We start from the raw sequence: 17,675 nt of genomic DNA, 5'->3' as shown, positions 1-17,675 counted from the left end.
ACCATGTGTGTCCTGTAAAGGTCTGGATTCATATTTTGTGTTATGTCCCATAGGGTAGTTGCAGGCAAAAACTGGATCTTTCCTTTGCCTTCTCCTCATACAGCTGAATAAGCTCAGCTCTCTCACCATCTCCTGGTACGTCAATGTGCACCAGCCATCTTGGTGACCTCCACCAGGCTCTCTCCAGTCCATCAATCCCCCAACAACTGGCTCTATACCAGTGCTCCTCTCTGGCTTTGCTTTGCCCCCTGAGGTAAGGACACTCTCCCACTTCTGTCCCACAAGAAGCACACGCAGCAAGCACAGGACTGACTGCCCTCAGTGTCCGGGTTCCTGGGACACCCAAGCACCAGGGGTCAGAACCCCAAACAAGGAGGTCAGCAAGGGAGAAGGATACACCTTGTCACTCTAATTCTGAGGACAGAAGCAGTGCAAAAGACTTTGCAGCAGCACAAATGAAAGAACTTAGGATGTGATCTGAGCATCTTATCAACCCCCAAGATTGTTAAATTTATTTTACAGATCTAGAAAAGAGGAAGAAGGAGACTAAGGAACTACCTCATAGAAAGCCTTCAAAGACCAGGAGACCTGACCACTGGCACAGGGTACATTACCCTTGAGATGCTTCAGGGAATCACTCAAAGATTTTAGAGCAACTGGGGTCAGGTCACTGTCTCTAATACAGGAAGATGAGGCTTGTGCTGAGGATGTGTACTGAAAATGTATTTGCAAATGACACAGTGACTCTGCATTCAGTGTCACCAGGTATGGGAAGAAAGAAAAAACCCTCCTGCCTGTGAAAGATTTTCAGTGCAGAAGACAGAGGACAAAGGGCTGTGGGTGCCTTCCTGTGTGAGGTGCCCTGACGGTATCTCACAGTTTGCAGGGCAGGTCTATCCACAGCCTGGATAGGCTGAGCCCAGAAAAGATCAGACCTTGCCTCACATCTCAAAGAGCTTGGGGGCACAATTTAGCAAGGGTCTCCAAGGACAGCCCTGTGATCCAGGAGTCAGTCACCCTCCCCGGGGCAGCCCTGGCACTTTGTGGCGCCTGGAGCACAGCCTGCCCACCACACAGGAACCTTCACAGCAGCACAGCCTTGCAATCAGCTCTGAAGTGGAAGAAACTGTTTTCTCAGCATTTTTTTTCAACTAATGTGTCCAGGCTAGTATCACAGTGTGCTATTAATCCTGCCCTGGTTTGTAATTCTACTTTCATGTTGGCTCCATTTATCTCTTTTTAATACCACTATCTGGCCTTCTGGTTCTCAAACGTGGGGTCTTTTTTTTTTTTTTTCTGTCTGCTACAGCAGAATGAGCTAATTTGGTCCTTCAGTGCATAAGCAACAGGACTGTGAAGTAGAATAGAAGGCGATTTTATCTCTATGTATGTCCTTGGTCAGGTTGACACTAGAACACTACATCCTGCTGAGGTGCCATATTTAAAAGAGCACATCAAAAAATTGGAGCGGGTAAAGAAAAGAGACATAAAAAATGGTTTGAGAGCTGAAGAAAATCATTTCCAGGGAGAGACTTCTAGAGGTCAGCCTCTGTAACTTGTCAGAAAGAAAACTGAGAAGTGATCTGATGATGTGTGTAAGTACATGTGTGGAGAGAAAATATGGGATGCTAATAGGGAGCTAAGAATTTAGTCTGAGAAAGGCCCACAGATAGACAGTGATGGGCACTGGAGAACATGCTGAGCTGAATTAGGAATCAGGCACACTTTTTAGCCATAAGGACATTAACCTTCTGGAGAAAATTGCACAGCAAGTGATGGATACTGCACTTCTTGAGGTGTTTGAGACAAGATTGGATGCTAATTCCACATGTCAGAATAAAGGCAGGGTTACCTAGCAGATGGAAATTGAGATAAGTTTGCCCAAATACAACCCAGGAGGCAATAGAATCTATCTTCAGAAAAACTAGAATTCCACATTTTGTTTTATATGCCTTTTCTTCCTGTTGCCCATCATGTTCTTGGGCAAAATCCTTGTCAGGATCAGCTCAGTCCCTAAAGTATTAATAAATTATAAACAGGCCAAGTGGTCACTTTTAAGTCTAGGGAGGCTATAGGGAGGGAGAGCTGGGGTGTAAGGATGTGTGCTGTGAGGCTGCTGCCATGTGAACACCTTTAGGACTGTGGAGCACAGGGATAAATGCCAGGACCCCAGCTGGCCCCAGTATTTCCACACTGGCCAGCGTGGAAATGCCCATCCATCTTGGTGTGAAAAAGTGTCATCAGATTCCTGAAACTGAACTCCTCCCTCTGCCTCTGCTGGTGAGTGCCAGTGGCAACTCTATGAAGCAGCACTTATAAACTCATGTCTTTGGTGTACAGAAGGGGGGAAAGGCTGTAAGGCCCAAATTGTGCCAGAACTCATCAGAACTAGGTCCAGATGATTGCTTAGTCCACTTTCCTGCTCATAGGCAGGATGGCTCCTCCAGTGCTGTTTGTGGGGAACAATTTTTAGACCAGACACATTTTGCTGGAATGGTGTCTCCACAACTCTTCCCATTTTCGATGTAGGGATATTTGCATTTTTTCCCTTGATGTTAAACACAAATATCCCCTATGTTAACTTGAGCCTGTTTCCCTCTGCCTTCCCCACAGAGGACATCAAGAATGGTATATTCTCTCCCTCTTCAAACATTTTTAGATTTTTAAAGATTTTTTTGGAACTAGATTTAAAAATAGACTTTTTAGAAAAATGTGAAGTTAAACTCCCTTAAAGTTTTCTTTTCAAAAATGTAGTGAACCTTATTCTGAGCACCTTCCTCCACAGACTATGTTTCTTTTCACCTCTTCTATTCCTTACTGCCTTTCTGTGGACACACTCAGATCCCCCATGTTTTCATAACCACAGTGCCAGCACTGGGAAGAGATGCCCAGGGGATAGGGACATGAAACCCTTTCTTGCACCGAGAGAACACCCTCATGCCCAGGTGATGCCCTGAGACACCCAGACCCTTCCTGCACTGCTGTGATTCCTCAGATCACTTCCCTATCCTGCACATATACAGTTCATAAATATATCCCCAATTATGCAACTCCTCTTTAGTAAACATAGGCCTTTTAAAATACTCCTACACGTCTGCATCAGAAAAATAATTCGTCAGAAAGCCGCAAAGAGAAACTTCCAATTAAGCACACTTTGTAAATCATCTGCGGTTTCTAAACAAGCCTGGTGCATCACATTCCTCTTGGTTTTCCTCGTGATGGATGTTTGCAGTCAGCACTTTGCACACAAACCTTTGCAGTGACTTTAAAGCTGAAGCTGCTCTGAGCAAGAGGCGCGTGCTTGAGCCCAGCCCCAAGGCCAGGAGCTGCATCCAGCCCCCAGCTACAGCTGCTAGATGCACAAACTGAAAGCTGCTGGGCATGTAAAGCAACTACTGAGCTGTTCTAGCTCTTAAAACTTCCTCAAGGGGCTTATGAATCTTGAAAGCTGTTTGAACCCTTTCTTTCTTTGACAATTTCTTACTCTCTTAAAGGACACATTTCTGCAGATGGCTGCATTTGGGAGTTTTCTGTTGGATCAAGGAGTCAAGTGGTCTTCAAGAATTCAGAGCTCAGCAGGACTCTGAGTCCCTTCTAGCTGACCTCTTATGCTGTGCAGCCTCTGTGCTTCTTAAGAAATTTCAGTATTTATCAATCCAGTGTGGGCACCACATCCCAAGAACTCTAAATCAAAGGGGTTATAAACTCCATGTACATGGTGCACAAAACTCTGTTTGGGGGATTTGTGATGGCTGAGCAAGTGGGTTCTGCACACTCAACACCTGCACGTTCCTTTCCGTACAGGAAAATTTCATGGAAAACCCAAGGCTTAAATAAAAAACAAGGCTTAAGTGTAAATTTGCAACGAGTCCTGAGAGACTGAAGGTTAAAACTGAGGCTGAAGCTGAAGAGCAGAGCTTACTGGAGACACAAATGGTCCAGCTCTATGCAGTGTAGCAACAGCAGCTGGAAAATCCTGATGGGACCAGAAAACCTTCAGGAAGCTGAGCCAGGAGATATTGCACCATCTCTCTTTGGGAACAGATGGAAATGGCCCCAACCCCAACTTTACGAAGAGCAGGCTGCCCGTGCTCCCAGCTGTCCATGCCCCACAGTGCCCCAGCTGAGTCTGGGAGCTGCCCAGCCAAACTGCAAACTATCCCTTGGCTATGGTCTGGACAGCTTCCCTCTGCAAAGGCTGTGTTTGACCTCAGCCTTTGGAAGACACCATCTCTAGGGCTGCTAACAAGCATCAGGGATAGCAAGAAGCTCAGCACATCCTGGCTGCACCAATGATGGGATGGATCTTCTACCTCTGCTCTTGCCTCTTCCTTTGCCCATCTTGGCTTGTCTCACTGGTGCACCCAGTTTCTTGTTCAGACTGGGGCTGTCATTCCTGCATACCTGTCCAGCACCTTGCACAACACAGCTCTCTGAAGAGATGCAGTGCCCACAGAACGATCAATGGCCTTGGCAATACCCCTTTCATGGGACCTTCTGTCCCCTGCCCTTGAGAAGAGTGTTAGCAAAACTCACAGCTATAAGAAATCACAATTTAACCATCAAAGCCATATAAACTATGAGTCTGTTCCAAACTCATACCCCTAAAGCATCCCTGGATCCTCACTCGGGCAGCTGTATCATTGTCCCAGGACTAACTTCAGCAGCAGCAATTCCTACCACCTATCTCTTCCTCATCCTGTTCCATGGTCCTTCCTTGATTGTGTTCAACACCATCTCAAGTCAGTGTGACTCCCATTTGGGGAGCCGTGTGGTGAGCTCTGTCAGGGTTCAGACACAACCTTATTCCTGTGTTCCTGTCCTTTACCAAACCTGGCCAGGCATTTTTTATTAAGTGTGACAGTTTTTTTGTCTTCTTAAAACTACCCTGCACCATTAGAGGAAAAGACTGGCCAGGCAGCCTGCAGGTAATTTCTGTCAAAAGGACTGCGAGTTGAAACATAGTACAAAATACCTCTGGTTGGGAGAAGTCTTTGAGAAGTAGGGCTTCTGGGTTTCTAATGGGAGACAAAGCCTTTGCACTCCCAGGGTCACCAAGCAGCAAAGCTGTGGTTGTCTACACACAACCACTGCAGGCTGCTGGCACACCCACGGAGTCCCAGCAGAGCAACACAACAGAAAAACATCAAAACAGTCCTGTCACCGAGGAGCAGAAGAGCAATAGTCCTTGGCTGTAAGAGCCACCAGCAGATATGAAGGAAATCTCTTGAACAGACTCAGTCTAAGTGGGTTCACTTCTTGCATAATAGGGTTTCTGTTGTCAAATGCTTAACATCTCCCTTTGGGAGGCTGCAGATTGGTTTTGCATCTGGACAGCTCAAGAACACGGAGCATGCACTGGAGAATGCTGTTCCAGCAGGGTCCTGCACAGAGTGCCTGGGGACTCATGGCAGTGTGGACCTGAGCATGAGTGCCTGGGCTCTAGGAACAAGGCAGAGGCAGGGAGACTGGCAGAAGGCAGTTGCTATCCATCGTGTTCCTCACCACTCACATTCATCCCTAGTTACTTGTAGCCATGGACCCCTGGAGTGTGTTAGCTGGTCCCAAATATTTTCTTCCCCTTTGTCTGGGCAGCATCCAAACTTCCAAAAAAATGCTGTGGTCTTCAGCCTTGTGGGTGGATGTAGCTGCATCCCCTGCAAAGAGAATATCCACATCTTTTCTATCGCTGCTGTCTGGAGAGCTACTGCATCTTCCTCCGTGTATCCCACTGCCTATGAATGCCTCAGTTATCTAATGAGGCCTGTTTACTGTGCAAAAATAATATACCCAAACCTTCTGTCCTGCTGCAGGTCATAAAACCAAATACTTGGTTTATTTTCTTGATTACAGAAATGTACCATGACAGCAATTTCTTTTTTTCTTTGCCTTATTGGGTAACTTGCTGTGTGTGGCTTAAGGACCCACCATGTACGCTCCTGATGATCTGTGTTAAACAAAGATTGGGATCAGTTAGAAAGGAAGGGTGCTGAGGAGGATCCAGTTTATACAAGAGCCTGAAGGAGTTTGTACAGTACAACAAAGCACAAGGTGTTGCTTTTTATGGTGAGTCTATAAAAGCATTCAGGGATGTACAGTAAATATCAAGGAGTGAGAAATATTTGTTAGACAGCACTATCAGCACCATCAAATGGATACAAATCAAGTGAGAACTTAGATTGGAAACAAGTTCCAAATCATCTGTGAGAAAACAAAACATCTGGATATGCCAAAGAGATGTAAAAGGCCCCCTGGGTTACAGGCTCCACTCCATCTTAAAACTGATTAGCTTGTCATTTGTTCCTTTGTTTTAAAATAAGTTTCTTGCTCTTCTCCCATCCACATCTATATTGCATGCCTGAGGGAGTGCTGTTCCCTCTCCTCACCACTGATTTCCCTTGCCCAGACTGGGTGGGCACACAGGGCTGCATACCAGCATCCCATCCTCCCCAACACTGCCTGAGCTCCTCCCCAGCCTTCTGCACACAGTTTGCTCCCACAGGCTTCACTCGGGGCTGTGTTTTGCAAAAGCACATCTGCCTTGGCAGGTGAAGGAGGGGAGCCTGGATGGGGTGCCAAGCATTTGCTTAAGCTGGGCACTTCCCAGTTTAAATAAATCTGAATTCCCAGGGTCTAGGGAAGCAGGCTGCCCTGGCAGTGCCAGCAGTGTGTGGCTGGCAGCCCCCCAGGAAAGGGGCTGATTTCCTGCCTCGTTCCCCCTGAGATGAGGCACACAGATCCCTCAGGCAGGGGAGGAGCAGGCTCTTGGCTCCTCAGCGAGGGGGAAGGAGTCTGGTCCCCCAGCACCATGGTAGAAATGTCTAATTACATACAACAGAGGGACAGATATGCATATCCAGGGACCTTTCTACACAAGCATAATTTAAGGAAAGCCAAATATTTATTTTAAATGGCTGTGCCATATGCTGATGAAATGCTAATCTGCACAGAAAAAAACACACCATAAATAAACTCCCCAGAAGGACCTCACATTCACTGAGCTTCATCTTTCTGAGCAAGCTAACAAGTAGAAAATAAAATCAACACATCCATTATAGACTCTCTCCCATAAGAAATTCAGGCAAGCTTAGGATGTCATGGGCCAGTGCTTTTCAGACCATCATCTGTAGCTAACAGGAGCACCTATTAAGGGTCTGCAAAAGGTATTTAAGAAAAACATACCTTCTCTATTAAATAAAAAAAACCCTTGCTTTATTTAATTCACAATACAGAAATCTTCAGCCTCAGTACAAAAAATGCTAGGGGACTGCAGATCAAAAGCAATTTAAAAATACCACCGTCTGCTTTAGGGTTGGGAACTGAGAGTCAGGGGGACAATTTTGTCTCCTCCACTGATCCTAGGACCTTCCACTTCCCTCCCATCCTTCTACAATCTCAACTCCTCATAAGCATTTGGAGCATCTTTTCTTGCACACTCAAATTGTACCCAGCACAACAAAGCCCCAGGACCCTACAGAAATACACCACTATTAACATTGCCTTATTCTTCTAGCCCTCCAAGCACAGCTCCAGTCCCACCACATGCCAAAGTTTGAAGACATTTCAAGACAGGCAGCAAGCTTTTGGAAAGTCCAATTTGATTACCTAAAAGGCAGCTTTTGTAGCAGCAGTAACAAATTGGCCCCTGGACATTGTCATGTTTTAAAACAGCAAGGCTGGGTGATGAAAGCTGTTGGCAGTGCCTGGAATTGGTTTCCTTTGAACCACTTCCACCCTCTTACGTAGGTTCTGCTCACTGGTGAACACGCAAAGACCCACACTTTTATCAATATGTATATTGTGGTGTTGTCAGCATCTCCTTGAGGGTATTCCCCTTTTCTTCTTGGTTGTATTTATAAACCCTGAGCAGAGTTGCTATGGTTTCTGTTCCTGCCAGTCCAATTGGTATTCTGTGCAGTTCTTCTCACCTTCACCATTTGGGTGACCTTTCCTTCACAAGGAAGATGTCATGCTATCAGCCTGTTCAGTCAGATGTCACACAGCATGCTGTGCCAGAACACCAACAACCAAGCAAAAGAGGGCTCTGTGGAACCAAATCATCTGCAAAGGCTGTCTGAGTGATGGGATAAACAATGGTAATTATTTCAAAACAAATTGGAAACAGAAAGCACAGCCCAGCAGTGCAACAAAAAGGAAAGCCACAAAAAGAAGAAATTGCAGATCTCTGTCTTGAGTACTCTTGTATCTTCCTCTAGGCAAATATTTTTCTACCTTTCTTGCTCTCCAAAGTCAAGTTAAAAAACAAAATCTTAATTCCAAGACATTTTCTTTTACCTCAGTTAAACAACATATGCAAGGGGCTGTTTACAAATGAGAGCATTACAGTTGCAATCTGGCAGTAAAAATTTCTCTTTGTCAAGCAAATATTCTAATTATTATATTTAAGTGAGTTTGCACAAAGCTACACTTCTTAATGTACAGCCAGTCAGGCAGGATGCATGATGAGTTTCTCCAAAAGTAAGCATCCTGGGAACAAGTTCAGTTGCTTCATGTACCAACCAGATCATGGGATCTCCAAAATCCAAACCCAGACACTGAACAAATACCCCATGGCTTCCCCCTAACTCTGAAAAAAATGCTCCTACTGCAGCAAAGATATCACAAATACACAAAAGCCAGGAAACAGGGCTTGGACATGATACAACCCTAACTCTGCCTGTGCAGTAGGAGTGGGAACATCCCCACATTTTGCCACTTCATAACAAAGCCAGAACTTTCCTTGTGGCACCTCTGTGGCTACTGAGGTGTTTTCTTGCATTGGGCAACTAGGCTAGCCAAGATATTTCATCCCATCTGCTTTTAATGCTAGCTGGGGCCTTCTAAAGAAGGGGAAGATTGCCTGAATATTTCCAAGACACCTACATGCAGATGTGTGTAGAATCATGGCACCTTAGCTGATCAAAAGACAGCTCTGTACTGCACCTCTGTTAGAGGTACTGAACCACCACGTATGCACTAAGTGGGTCACAACCAGTACACAAAGCCAGGGAGGACCAGAAGGCAGAAAGGGTCAAATGTTCCTGTGCTGTGGGATGCAGGAACACCACTTCTGTGCAACTCTGTTAGCTGTGCTGTGTGTGGCAGCTGGGCCCTGAACACAGGGGACTGAGGCATCATCCACAGTGACAGCCAAGCTTTGGCACAGCACTGCAGTGAAACCCTTACTGTGCACAGGGAAATGGCCGTGAGACATTCTCTGAACTGCACCAGCGCCTTGCCTTTGCTATCACCAGAAGTCTGCTTTATTCCAGAGCACTACTGAGCCTACTCTTGTCCATCTTGGCTCCACTCTGCACCACAGAGCTGCTTTGTGGACAGCTCACACAGAGGGGGCTCAGCTCCTGCCATGGTGCTGACACCCACTTTACACCAGTGTGCAGCTCCCTGCCTGCTCCCTGGCAGCACGGTGTCGCTTGCGTGTTCATCACGCACTTATCTGTCACTACAGCTCTGAAAAAACATCCCAATTCACAATCTGATTGAGGGTGGCTTATTCCAATAACAGATAAAAAAAAAAAAAGTCACTATTTCTTCATCTGATTCTACCTCTTCATGCCTGGATTGTACCATGAAGTCTTTGGTCATTTGATGGAGGACTTCTTTTAAAGCACACAAGCTCTTTCATCTTTCCCATGATCAGAACAAGTCAGTGCACCTTTGCTATTTCAGTCACTTTTAAACTGGGGTGAGTTGAACTTCCTATGCAAAGATTTGACCTCTCCTGAAATCCCCTGATCAGCATTTCCCTTGCTCGCTCTTTCATGTTTGAAGTATTATGAAACACTGGAAACTCCATTCTTTCACAAGGAAAGGAGAAAATTCAAATAATCAACTCAGTCCCAGGAGACATAGGGTCTCTTTCCAAGTTTGAAAGCTCCTTCCTAATAGAAGTTTTGCTCTTGAAAGTCTCCTGGTTAGCAGGCAGCTTCTTTGGAGCCTGATTATACTTCCAGCCCAGGGGCAAGAAATAAAAAAGGCTGCCTGGCTCTGTGAGGTCTGAATCAGGTGCTAACACTGAACATCTGCTGGGGCCTCTGTTCTCCCCTACCCACCCTTCCATGTGCTGGGCATTGCAGTATTCTCCATTTTATAGCTTGTGGCAACAAAAGGCCAATTTAGAGAGAAAGCATTGCTGACAGTTTTATCCAAAAACCCCAGATTTTAACTGCTCTCCATCCAGGACTTTGGTGAAGGGGCACCATGACATACTGAAGAGATCAACATTGTATGGCAGCCTTTGGAAGAAGTTAGCAGCAAAGCACTCCCAGCCCCACTCGAGAGAGACGGACAGACTCTAGTGCACATTTATTACTTCATACAACCAGATTGTGAACTGTACAAAAATTGACAGTGCCACCCAGCAGGGCCTTCACAGATGTTTAGAAAACACATAAACACAGCTCTAAAACATGTTTCTTATGTAATCTAGGTACAACTACTAAAGCACCACCTATTGTGCACACCCCCACGTGTGTGGATGATCTCCATACACAAACAGGCATAGCTTGAACAGTGTTGCTGTGACACATGACTGTGTCATGCTTGTACATTGCTTTCCAAGGAATCCAGGGTCCTTACACAAGGGTTTCCAGCACTGGGACGCGAACTACTCTCACTTTGAGCCGTACACTCATCCTTTAGGCCTTGAGCTGCTGCCACTGATGGCTGCCCTTCCTTCCTGGGCTGCTACTTGCTGCATCCACTGCTGGCTCCCCTGGAGTAAATAACCCAGTCTCCAAGCCCACCTAGATGGGTGTGCCAGCATGACTTGGTAAAGATAAAAGGGTCAGCACACAAAGACAGCTCCCTTTCCTGAAAGATCTCAGCAGGGAAGGGATGGTCTTGGTCTTCTGGGGTGCCTGATCTAGCAGGGCCCAAGTTATGTCAGTAATTCTGGGGCACAACCATCATATACATCTACTGCCTGAAAACTTTCACTTTTCTGTTCTGCAGCTGTAAATGATGAATGGACCTGTACAGTGAAAACATTTCTGGGGTAGAAACCATGACCTTTAGAGAAAAAGACTGCAGCACCTGAATAATTCCTGCTAAAGGGAATATCCAGTACAGTGTATTTTGCTTAACAGCCAAGAGGGAAGTTTAATGCCTTAAGGCAGAAGGTTCATCAAAGAGCTAAGGACTGACATTTTCACAGCAAGTGCTGTGCTTTCATCAGTAGGAAGGTCACTGCTGCTTGCAATGTGGAACTGAGCAAACTGGAACTTAGACCCTACTAAGCAGCAACTGCTGAATCCCAGCACTGTTATTGGGCAGCTCCGTAGGGTTGTTACTGGCATTTATGTCAACTCCCTTCTACAACTTGGTTGTGTAGATTAAGCTCCTTGGGCAGCAACGGCCTATTTAGTGAGAGACCCCATAGTGGTAATCTAATACTGGCCACAAAAGATTTGTGTAGCTTTACTAATTTCTACTGCAGTCAAACAAACAAACAAAGAACAACTGGACACCTATAGCTTCATAAGGCAAAAATGACAGTCCATAGCAATATTTTCAGAGCTTTCTGTCTATAAAGGTCCAGTTATTCCCTGGGAAGGATTATAGAATCATTAAGGTTGGAAAAGACCTCTCAGATCATCAAATCTGACCATTAACCCAGCACTGACATGTCAAAATGTTCACATGTCCCCAAGTGCCACATCTACACATTTTTTAAACACTTCCAGGGATGGTGATTTTACCACTTCCCTGAGCAAACGAAGCATCTGATTTAAGGTGTTTTGCCTTAGTGGTTAACCTGTCATGGCCCAAGAGACCAGTGTGCTGAATTACTGACATTATTGGGAATTTCCAAGGACTAACAAAAAGGAGCAAATAAGGATATATTCCCATTCAATAAGAGGCGCTGTGTTTGTTTCTTTACTCCATCACATCTCTCTGTGCCACTAGGAGTCTCCACAGAGAGCTGAAGGGTTGGCTACCTACCAAGCTGCAGGGCAATTCACATCCACCAAGATACTTAAGGCCTTGCTCACAACATCACCAAAAACCTGACAGCTTGCATATTTCTCTGTAAATCTGGCTGTTTGACCAGCCCTTCCCATTCCTTCCACAGGAAAACTTCATATGCCAGACTCGCAGGCTGAGTCTGTGAAAAGCTCACACAATCAATGTGACAGGTATACTCTAGAGAGGATTTCTTATGTTAGACTTTAGAACCCTTCTCATCATTGCACTTGTATGAGGGAAGGGAAGAAACAGTTAAGAACATAAATGAGATCATACAGATTATTTTCTAAATATTACTAAACCAGTAATATTTATACATTTTTAAGAAATCTTCACCAAAAAAAAAAAAAAAAAGTATGAACAGTTCTACAACACAAAAACATAAAAGTCCCATTGCCTACTAATGCTAGGAAATAGTTCATATCTAATCAAAAGTGGAAGTTCACAGCCATTTGTTCTAAGAACAGCATTGTGTTTTAAACACAGCCTTGGTATTAGTGTCTTTATTAAACTCTTAGTACTAAAATAATAATAATAATACTAGTAACGATTACATTTAGATAGCACAAACAAAGCACAAGATGATACATAAGCATAAAAGTGCAAGTTATAACCTAAGTCAAAGTGCCTACTGGTCAAACAGGTTCGAACTATGTTCAGAGAACAAGCATAAACCAGACTGAGAACAATCCATGCCTTTTTCTTTCCCTCTCATTCCCACCAGAAGTCATTGCAGGTAACACCGATAACAGTCTGAAGCGACATCAATTCCAAATGGGAGTACATGAGAGGAGAGTCAGGCTCATGTCTTGATGGAAAACTGGTCCTCATTTCCTCTGTAATGCCAATTAATCCACAGGCTTTGCTCTGAATATCCGAGCATAGAGAGAAAGAATAATAACTTGGATGCCACATTCAAGGGAGGCAGAAGCAGCACTTAAGAGCAGGGGGGGTACAGCAAGCCCTTGTCTGTTCCTCTGGAGTCACATCCCCCAGCTGATTTATTGACTCCAGCCATAAAAAATGACTAGGAGGAAGTTAATAACACTGCTCTTCATTTGAAAAATAAAAAGACCGCCCTCAGAAGTATGATTTTTCCCTTCCTGTTTGTCTTATTTTTCTACTTCAGAGATAAAATATATTTTACAATATTAGCTCATTATTGTGTTCATTCCCTTTAAAGACAAATAGCTTAAAAGATCCTGTCACCAGAAAGGGGTGGGATGAGGGCAGAGGCAGACCTTTTATTAAACCTTTAAAAAGATTTCTAACTCATTTTGAAAGTGAGAACAACAAAAACCATAAAACTCTAGCAAAGGAAAGCTGCCACTGAGATTAAGCAGATCCAAATTCTGCCATCCATTTTTCATACTTCTCCAGGTCTGCAGCAGAAACAGATTTGGAGATTTTCTTCAGAGCCAGCTCAAAGTCCCCCTTGGTAACCGGCATCTGAAGCTCTTCTTTAGAAAGTGCACGAATCTCTTCTGGAGTTAAGCCATTAATACGTCTTCTCATTGCCATTAAAGATGCATCCCTGGAAATACAGGACAATGCATGGGAGCTAATTGCTACCAGAATGTGCTGTAAGCCTATGAGTTTTGATTGTATACTCTTGCTAGAAACCACTGGCAGGAGCACTTAAGACAGCATTTATTTACCATAGAAGATGCAGTTCACATCTTTCGTAGCTTCCATGTTCCCAGATCACTACATTAATTCAACATAAAGAATGCATTGGCACCAAAACCCATTTAAGCATATGGTAAATGTGCAGAGATAATTAAAACTATAAAACTGAAAACCTTTTACAATGATTCATGGAGATGAAATTTTACAACTTTAAAGCAGAAAAAGGCAGGGTGGGAGACAAACTAAAAGACTTTTTTTTTTTTTTTTTTAAGTAATCTGGATTTTTACACCACATTCCTTTTAGACTTCAACTTTCTCCCTGCAGCATAGCTCCAAAGGACAGTCAGCAAGGGTTAAGAGTGCAGCCCAGCTTGGCTGCCTGCTTGTCCACAGCACCTGGATGTGTGAAGGGCAGAGCAGGAGGCATCAGACACAGCATCACGTGGCCCTGCAGTGCTGAGTCCATCGGTGCTTGTGGCTCCTCATGCCCTGCCTGCTCTGTGACTCCTCCCCAGCTCAGATCCTGCCAGCCTGGTCCACTGGCTTGAAGAACACTGCTCATTTTCTCACACCATGGCCCACAGGCAGTCTGAAATTACATTTTCTTTTTCCCCAGGTTTTTCCCAGCAAGGGATAACACAAGCCTTAGGGAGAAAGGTAATTTCACTACTACGTGACACACACTGAGTTTTCATATCCATGGAGTAATTTCACATTTTCAGAAAGGCAGCAGGGGGAGCAGAAAAAAGATTCCCAAGCCATACTCTTACAGGATCCATTTCTCTTGACAAGATTCTTAAGGGACATAGACTTCCTTCAGATAAGTTTCTTCAAATACCTATCCTTCACCAGAAAAGACTGATGTGTCAAAAATGAAACAAATTGTGGAAACAGGATGGAAATAAGTTAAATACTAATATTATCATCTATATCCCCCTTGCACCTAGAAGATTCAGGTAGACACCAAGACTCAGCTGCACTGGGGGCTGTCTGAACATGCAGCATATAGAAGTCCCAAAGAAGTGTTCTGTGAAAGGAATTTTTCAGATCATGGAATTCTAGCTCTTAAACTAATGGGATTTAAAAAAAAACCCCAACAATCTGCCTTGCACTACATTAACAAATGCAGACAACTACAGTAAATGCAGCCAACTGTAACGTGAGATTTGCTTAGATAACTTTTTTCACTTCAGATCCAAGAAAACCACATCTCACAGAAAGACTCCATGATATTTGGACCACTCCACATGACAGTAATACATGAATACAGTAAATAGATTTGGGCCTCAAAAACAACTGTGAGCATGGCTTCAGCTGTAGTGGGTATTGCCTTTTATCATATAATGCAAATTATGACTTCCCATGCAGTTCTATTTGCAAATTAAGGGCAATGAGATACCTGCAAACATTAGTGATGTCAGCACCAGAATAGCCTTCAATCTTCTCAGCAATTTCTTCAAGGCTGATATCAGGATCTAGCTCTACTTCCCGAAGGTTAATCTTCAGTAGTTCTGCTCTGCCTTTTGCTAGAACGTAAAAATATTTGTTTGAAGACTGGAAAGAGTTACATTAAAAAATATATAAACACAACTTAGATTTTTCAGTGAAATGTATGAACAAAAGAGTTCAATATAAGAAAAGAGAGAGAACAAGTCAGTGTGCAATCAAATACAGTAAAGTATTTGGTTAAATGCAGTATATTAAAACAGCATGGTCGAGAGATATTTGTCAGAGTGATCTGTCACTAAAAATGTCTGTTATGTCTCAGGTGATAAAGCATTTGGTCACATATTACCCAAGGGCACAAAAGCACAATCCTACAAATTTCTGTTTCTTCTCACATCCCTTTGGATCCACTCCCTATTCGAGGCTTTGATTGCATATTATTCATAGTTTCATTAGAGCTACAATAAGGATTCTATTAAGAGAGCTTCAGACAGCACAAACCCCTTAACAACAGGCTGAACTCTGAGCATATGTTTAAGCAGTTTATTCAGCTGGGACCGAAGAAATCAGCTGAAGCCTGATAGAAATGTTAGGCACATTAATACAATAAACTTGTATTAATATATTTTCAATAGCAACATCCTGGTATCCCACTTTCCTACCCAGATGCAGTGTGCACACAGTGATAACCAGCTGTGTCAATGAGCACTCATGCAGTCAATTAACCATTTCTCTTGCAGAAGGCACATGCATATGTGCATTTGGGTACACATGTTAAGCAGCCTAAGCTTGTAAGAGGGAATTCCCATCTGACAGCTTAGGCCTCCGTGTTACTCTGCACAAGGGTAGGAAAGAAGAGGATGACTGGTTTCCTGACTTCCACTGTACAGGAAAAATATGCCAGCTCAGCATCTTTATTTGCCAAGTGATCAATTTTTATGACCTATAAAAAAGGACAATTGCAACAGAAGTAGCAGTAGGAAAGGCTAAAAGTCTTAAAGAAATGTCCAATAAACTACATTATGTTTTATTCATTGATGTCGCTAATTCTTATTTTAACTGTTGGGAAAGAAGAAATACAAAAGAAAATAGAAAGCTTCTCCAGAGCTGCTGGTTTTGTGTGCTTTGCAGAACTGTCAAGAGCACAGAGTTATCCATCACACAACTGGCACTAGCTATAAAATGGGGATTTATTATTTAGAGGGCACAATGTCCACACAAGCATACCTGCAGAGAGTATCCTGCATCAGAGAACATTCTTCTAATTGTTGCTGTGAGGCTAAGCAAGTCTGTGCAGCATTTTGAAAATTCAACACCAAGAAATATATGCTTGCATCAAATTCCACAATAAACAGGTGCATATATGCTACCATACCACTTTTTCAGTTAAAATACCTGACTGTATCAAATCACACAGCACAGTTATAAATGCATCACTCAGACTTGCCCAGAGTAGCACAATATTTTTACTTGCAGAATAGATACAACAGAAACTAAGACTGGAAATAAAATCACATCTCCTATGTTGTCCAGGGTGTAATACACTGTGTTAAAAAACAATCTGGTTTAATTAGAAACAAGAGGAAGAGCTGATAGGATTTTAAACTAATTGGTCATAAAGACAGGCATCCTGTTAGGAGCTGTTACTGCCTGTATGCTGCAAAGACAAGCTGTAGAACTCTTAAGTGTCCTTAGACCTGCTAAACTCAATCACAACCACTGTCACCATGGACATGCATCTTGTTATCTTGAGTGCTCATGCAGGGAGATGAGGCATCCACTGTACCAAGAAGAAACAGAGCTATGCAAACTTCAAGTGATAGGAACCTCAAAATTAATAGGACAGGTGAATGACAGCTAGGAAAGACAATACAAGCTGAGATGTCTTAGGGCAGGAAAGCAATCAGCCTGCTGCATTCTGAGTGACTGGAAGCACAGTAATAAAGGCAAGCAAGCAGTGATTTGCAATGAACTAAGCCTGTAAGTGAAAATTCATGGATCTACTTCTTTCCATTTGTCTGCAAGGGCATGGAGTGCATTTGCAATATTTGTGAACATGTCCAAAGGCTGCCTTTGATGATCACTCAAGGACTGACTGTTAAACATTTAAAATAATTCCAGGCTCATTAAAACTAACTCTCTTTCAAAATATAAGAACCCATCAATGGCTTGCAATGAAATGCCACAGCTCTTTGTTTTTCAGCCCCCAAGCAAGCAGCATTTCTCTTTTTTTCACTCTCTTTAAAAATAAAGCAATCCAGACAAATGATTAACCCCTGAATTACACTGCTCATCACAAAACGATCAGGATTCCTTACAAGCGCAACAGTCCTGCAGTTATTCTAAAGTCATCTTGTAAAGAGAGGAAAGGAAAATGTTCTTATCAAACACACCTGTGGGCAAAGGTATATAAATCCTCTTCTCCAGTCTCCGTCGGAGAGCTTCGTCAATATCCCAGGGAAAATTTGTAGCAGATAATACCATAACCATCTTGGAAGGGTCATCATTTTCCAGAGCACCACCTACCCCTGCAAGCACAACAGTTCAGAGCAATTTTATTCCAGAGCTCTTATTGATGGAGATGCTTGCTGAGAAACACTGCACAGACAAAC

At 43.5% G+C, this 17,675-nt stretch overlaps 1 protein-coding gene across 5 annotated transcripts in view; it reads right to left on the bottom strand.

Moving 5' to 3' along the window:
• KATNAL1 (katanin catalytic subunit A1 like 1) overlaps positions 1–17,675 on the bottom strand; it is a 108,631-nt gene that overhangs the window by 58,143 nt on the left and 32,813 nt on the right. For 4 of the 5 annotated variants that reach the window (XR_005980626.2, XM_030274644.4, XM_072930243.1 and 1 more), the window contains exons 9-10: positions 17,457–17,591; positions 15,017–15,143 (exon numbers count right to left, since the gene is read on the bottom strand). Coding sequence is in view for 4 of the 5 variants with exons in the window: in XM_030274644.4 (XP_030130504.1) it covers positions 15,017–15,143; positions 17,457–17,591 (262 nt within the window). In the remaining variant the exon portion in view is untranslated. Of the gene's footprint in view, positions 1–10,311; positions 13,523–15,016; positions 15,144–17,456; positions 17,592–17,675 lie in introns of those variants that run through there. The other variant, XM_002194423.7, reaches the window with a different exon arrangement.

This window comes from Taeniopygia guttata, chromosome 1 (assembly GCF_048771995.1).
Source record: "Taeniopygia guttata chromosome 1, bTaeGut7.mat, whole genome shotgun sequence".
In the NCBI taxonomy this organism is placed as follows: Eukaryota; Metazoa; Chordata; class Aves; order Passeriformes; family Estrildidae; genus Taeniopygia; species Taeniopygia guttata.
This window is presented reverse-complemented; position numbering and strand designations above follow the sequence as displayed.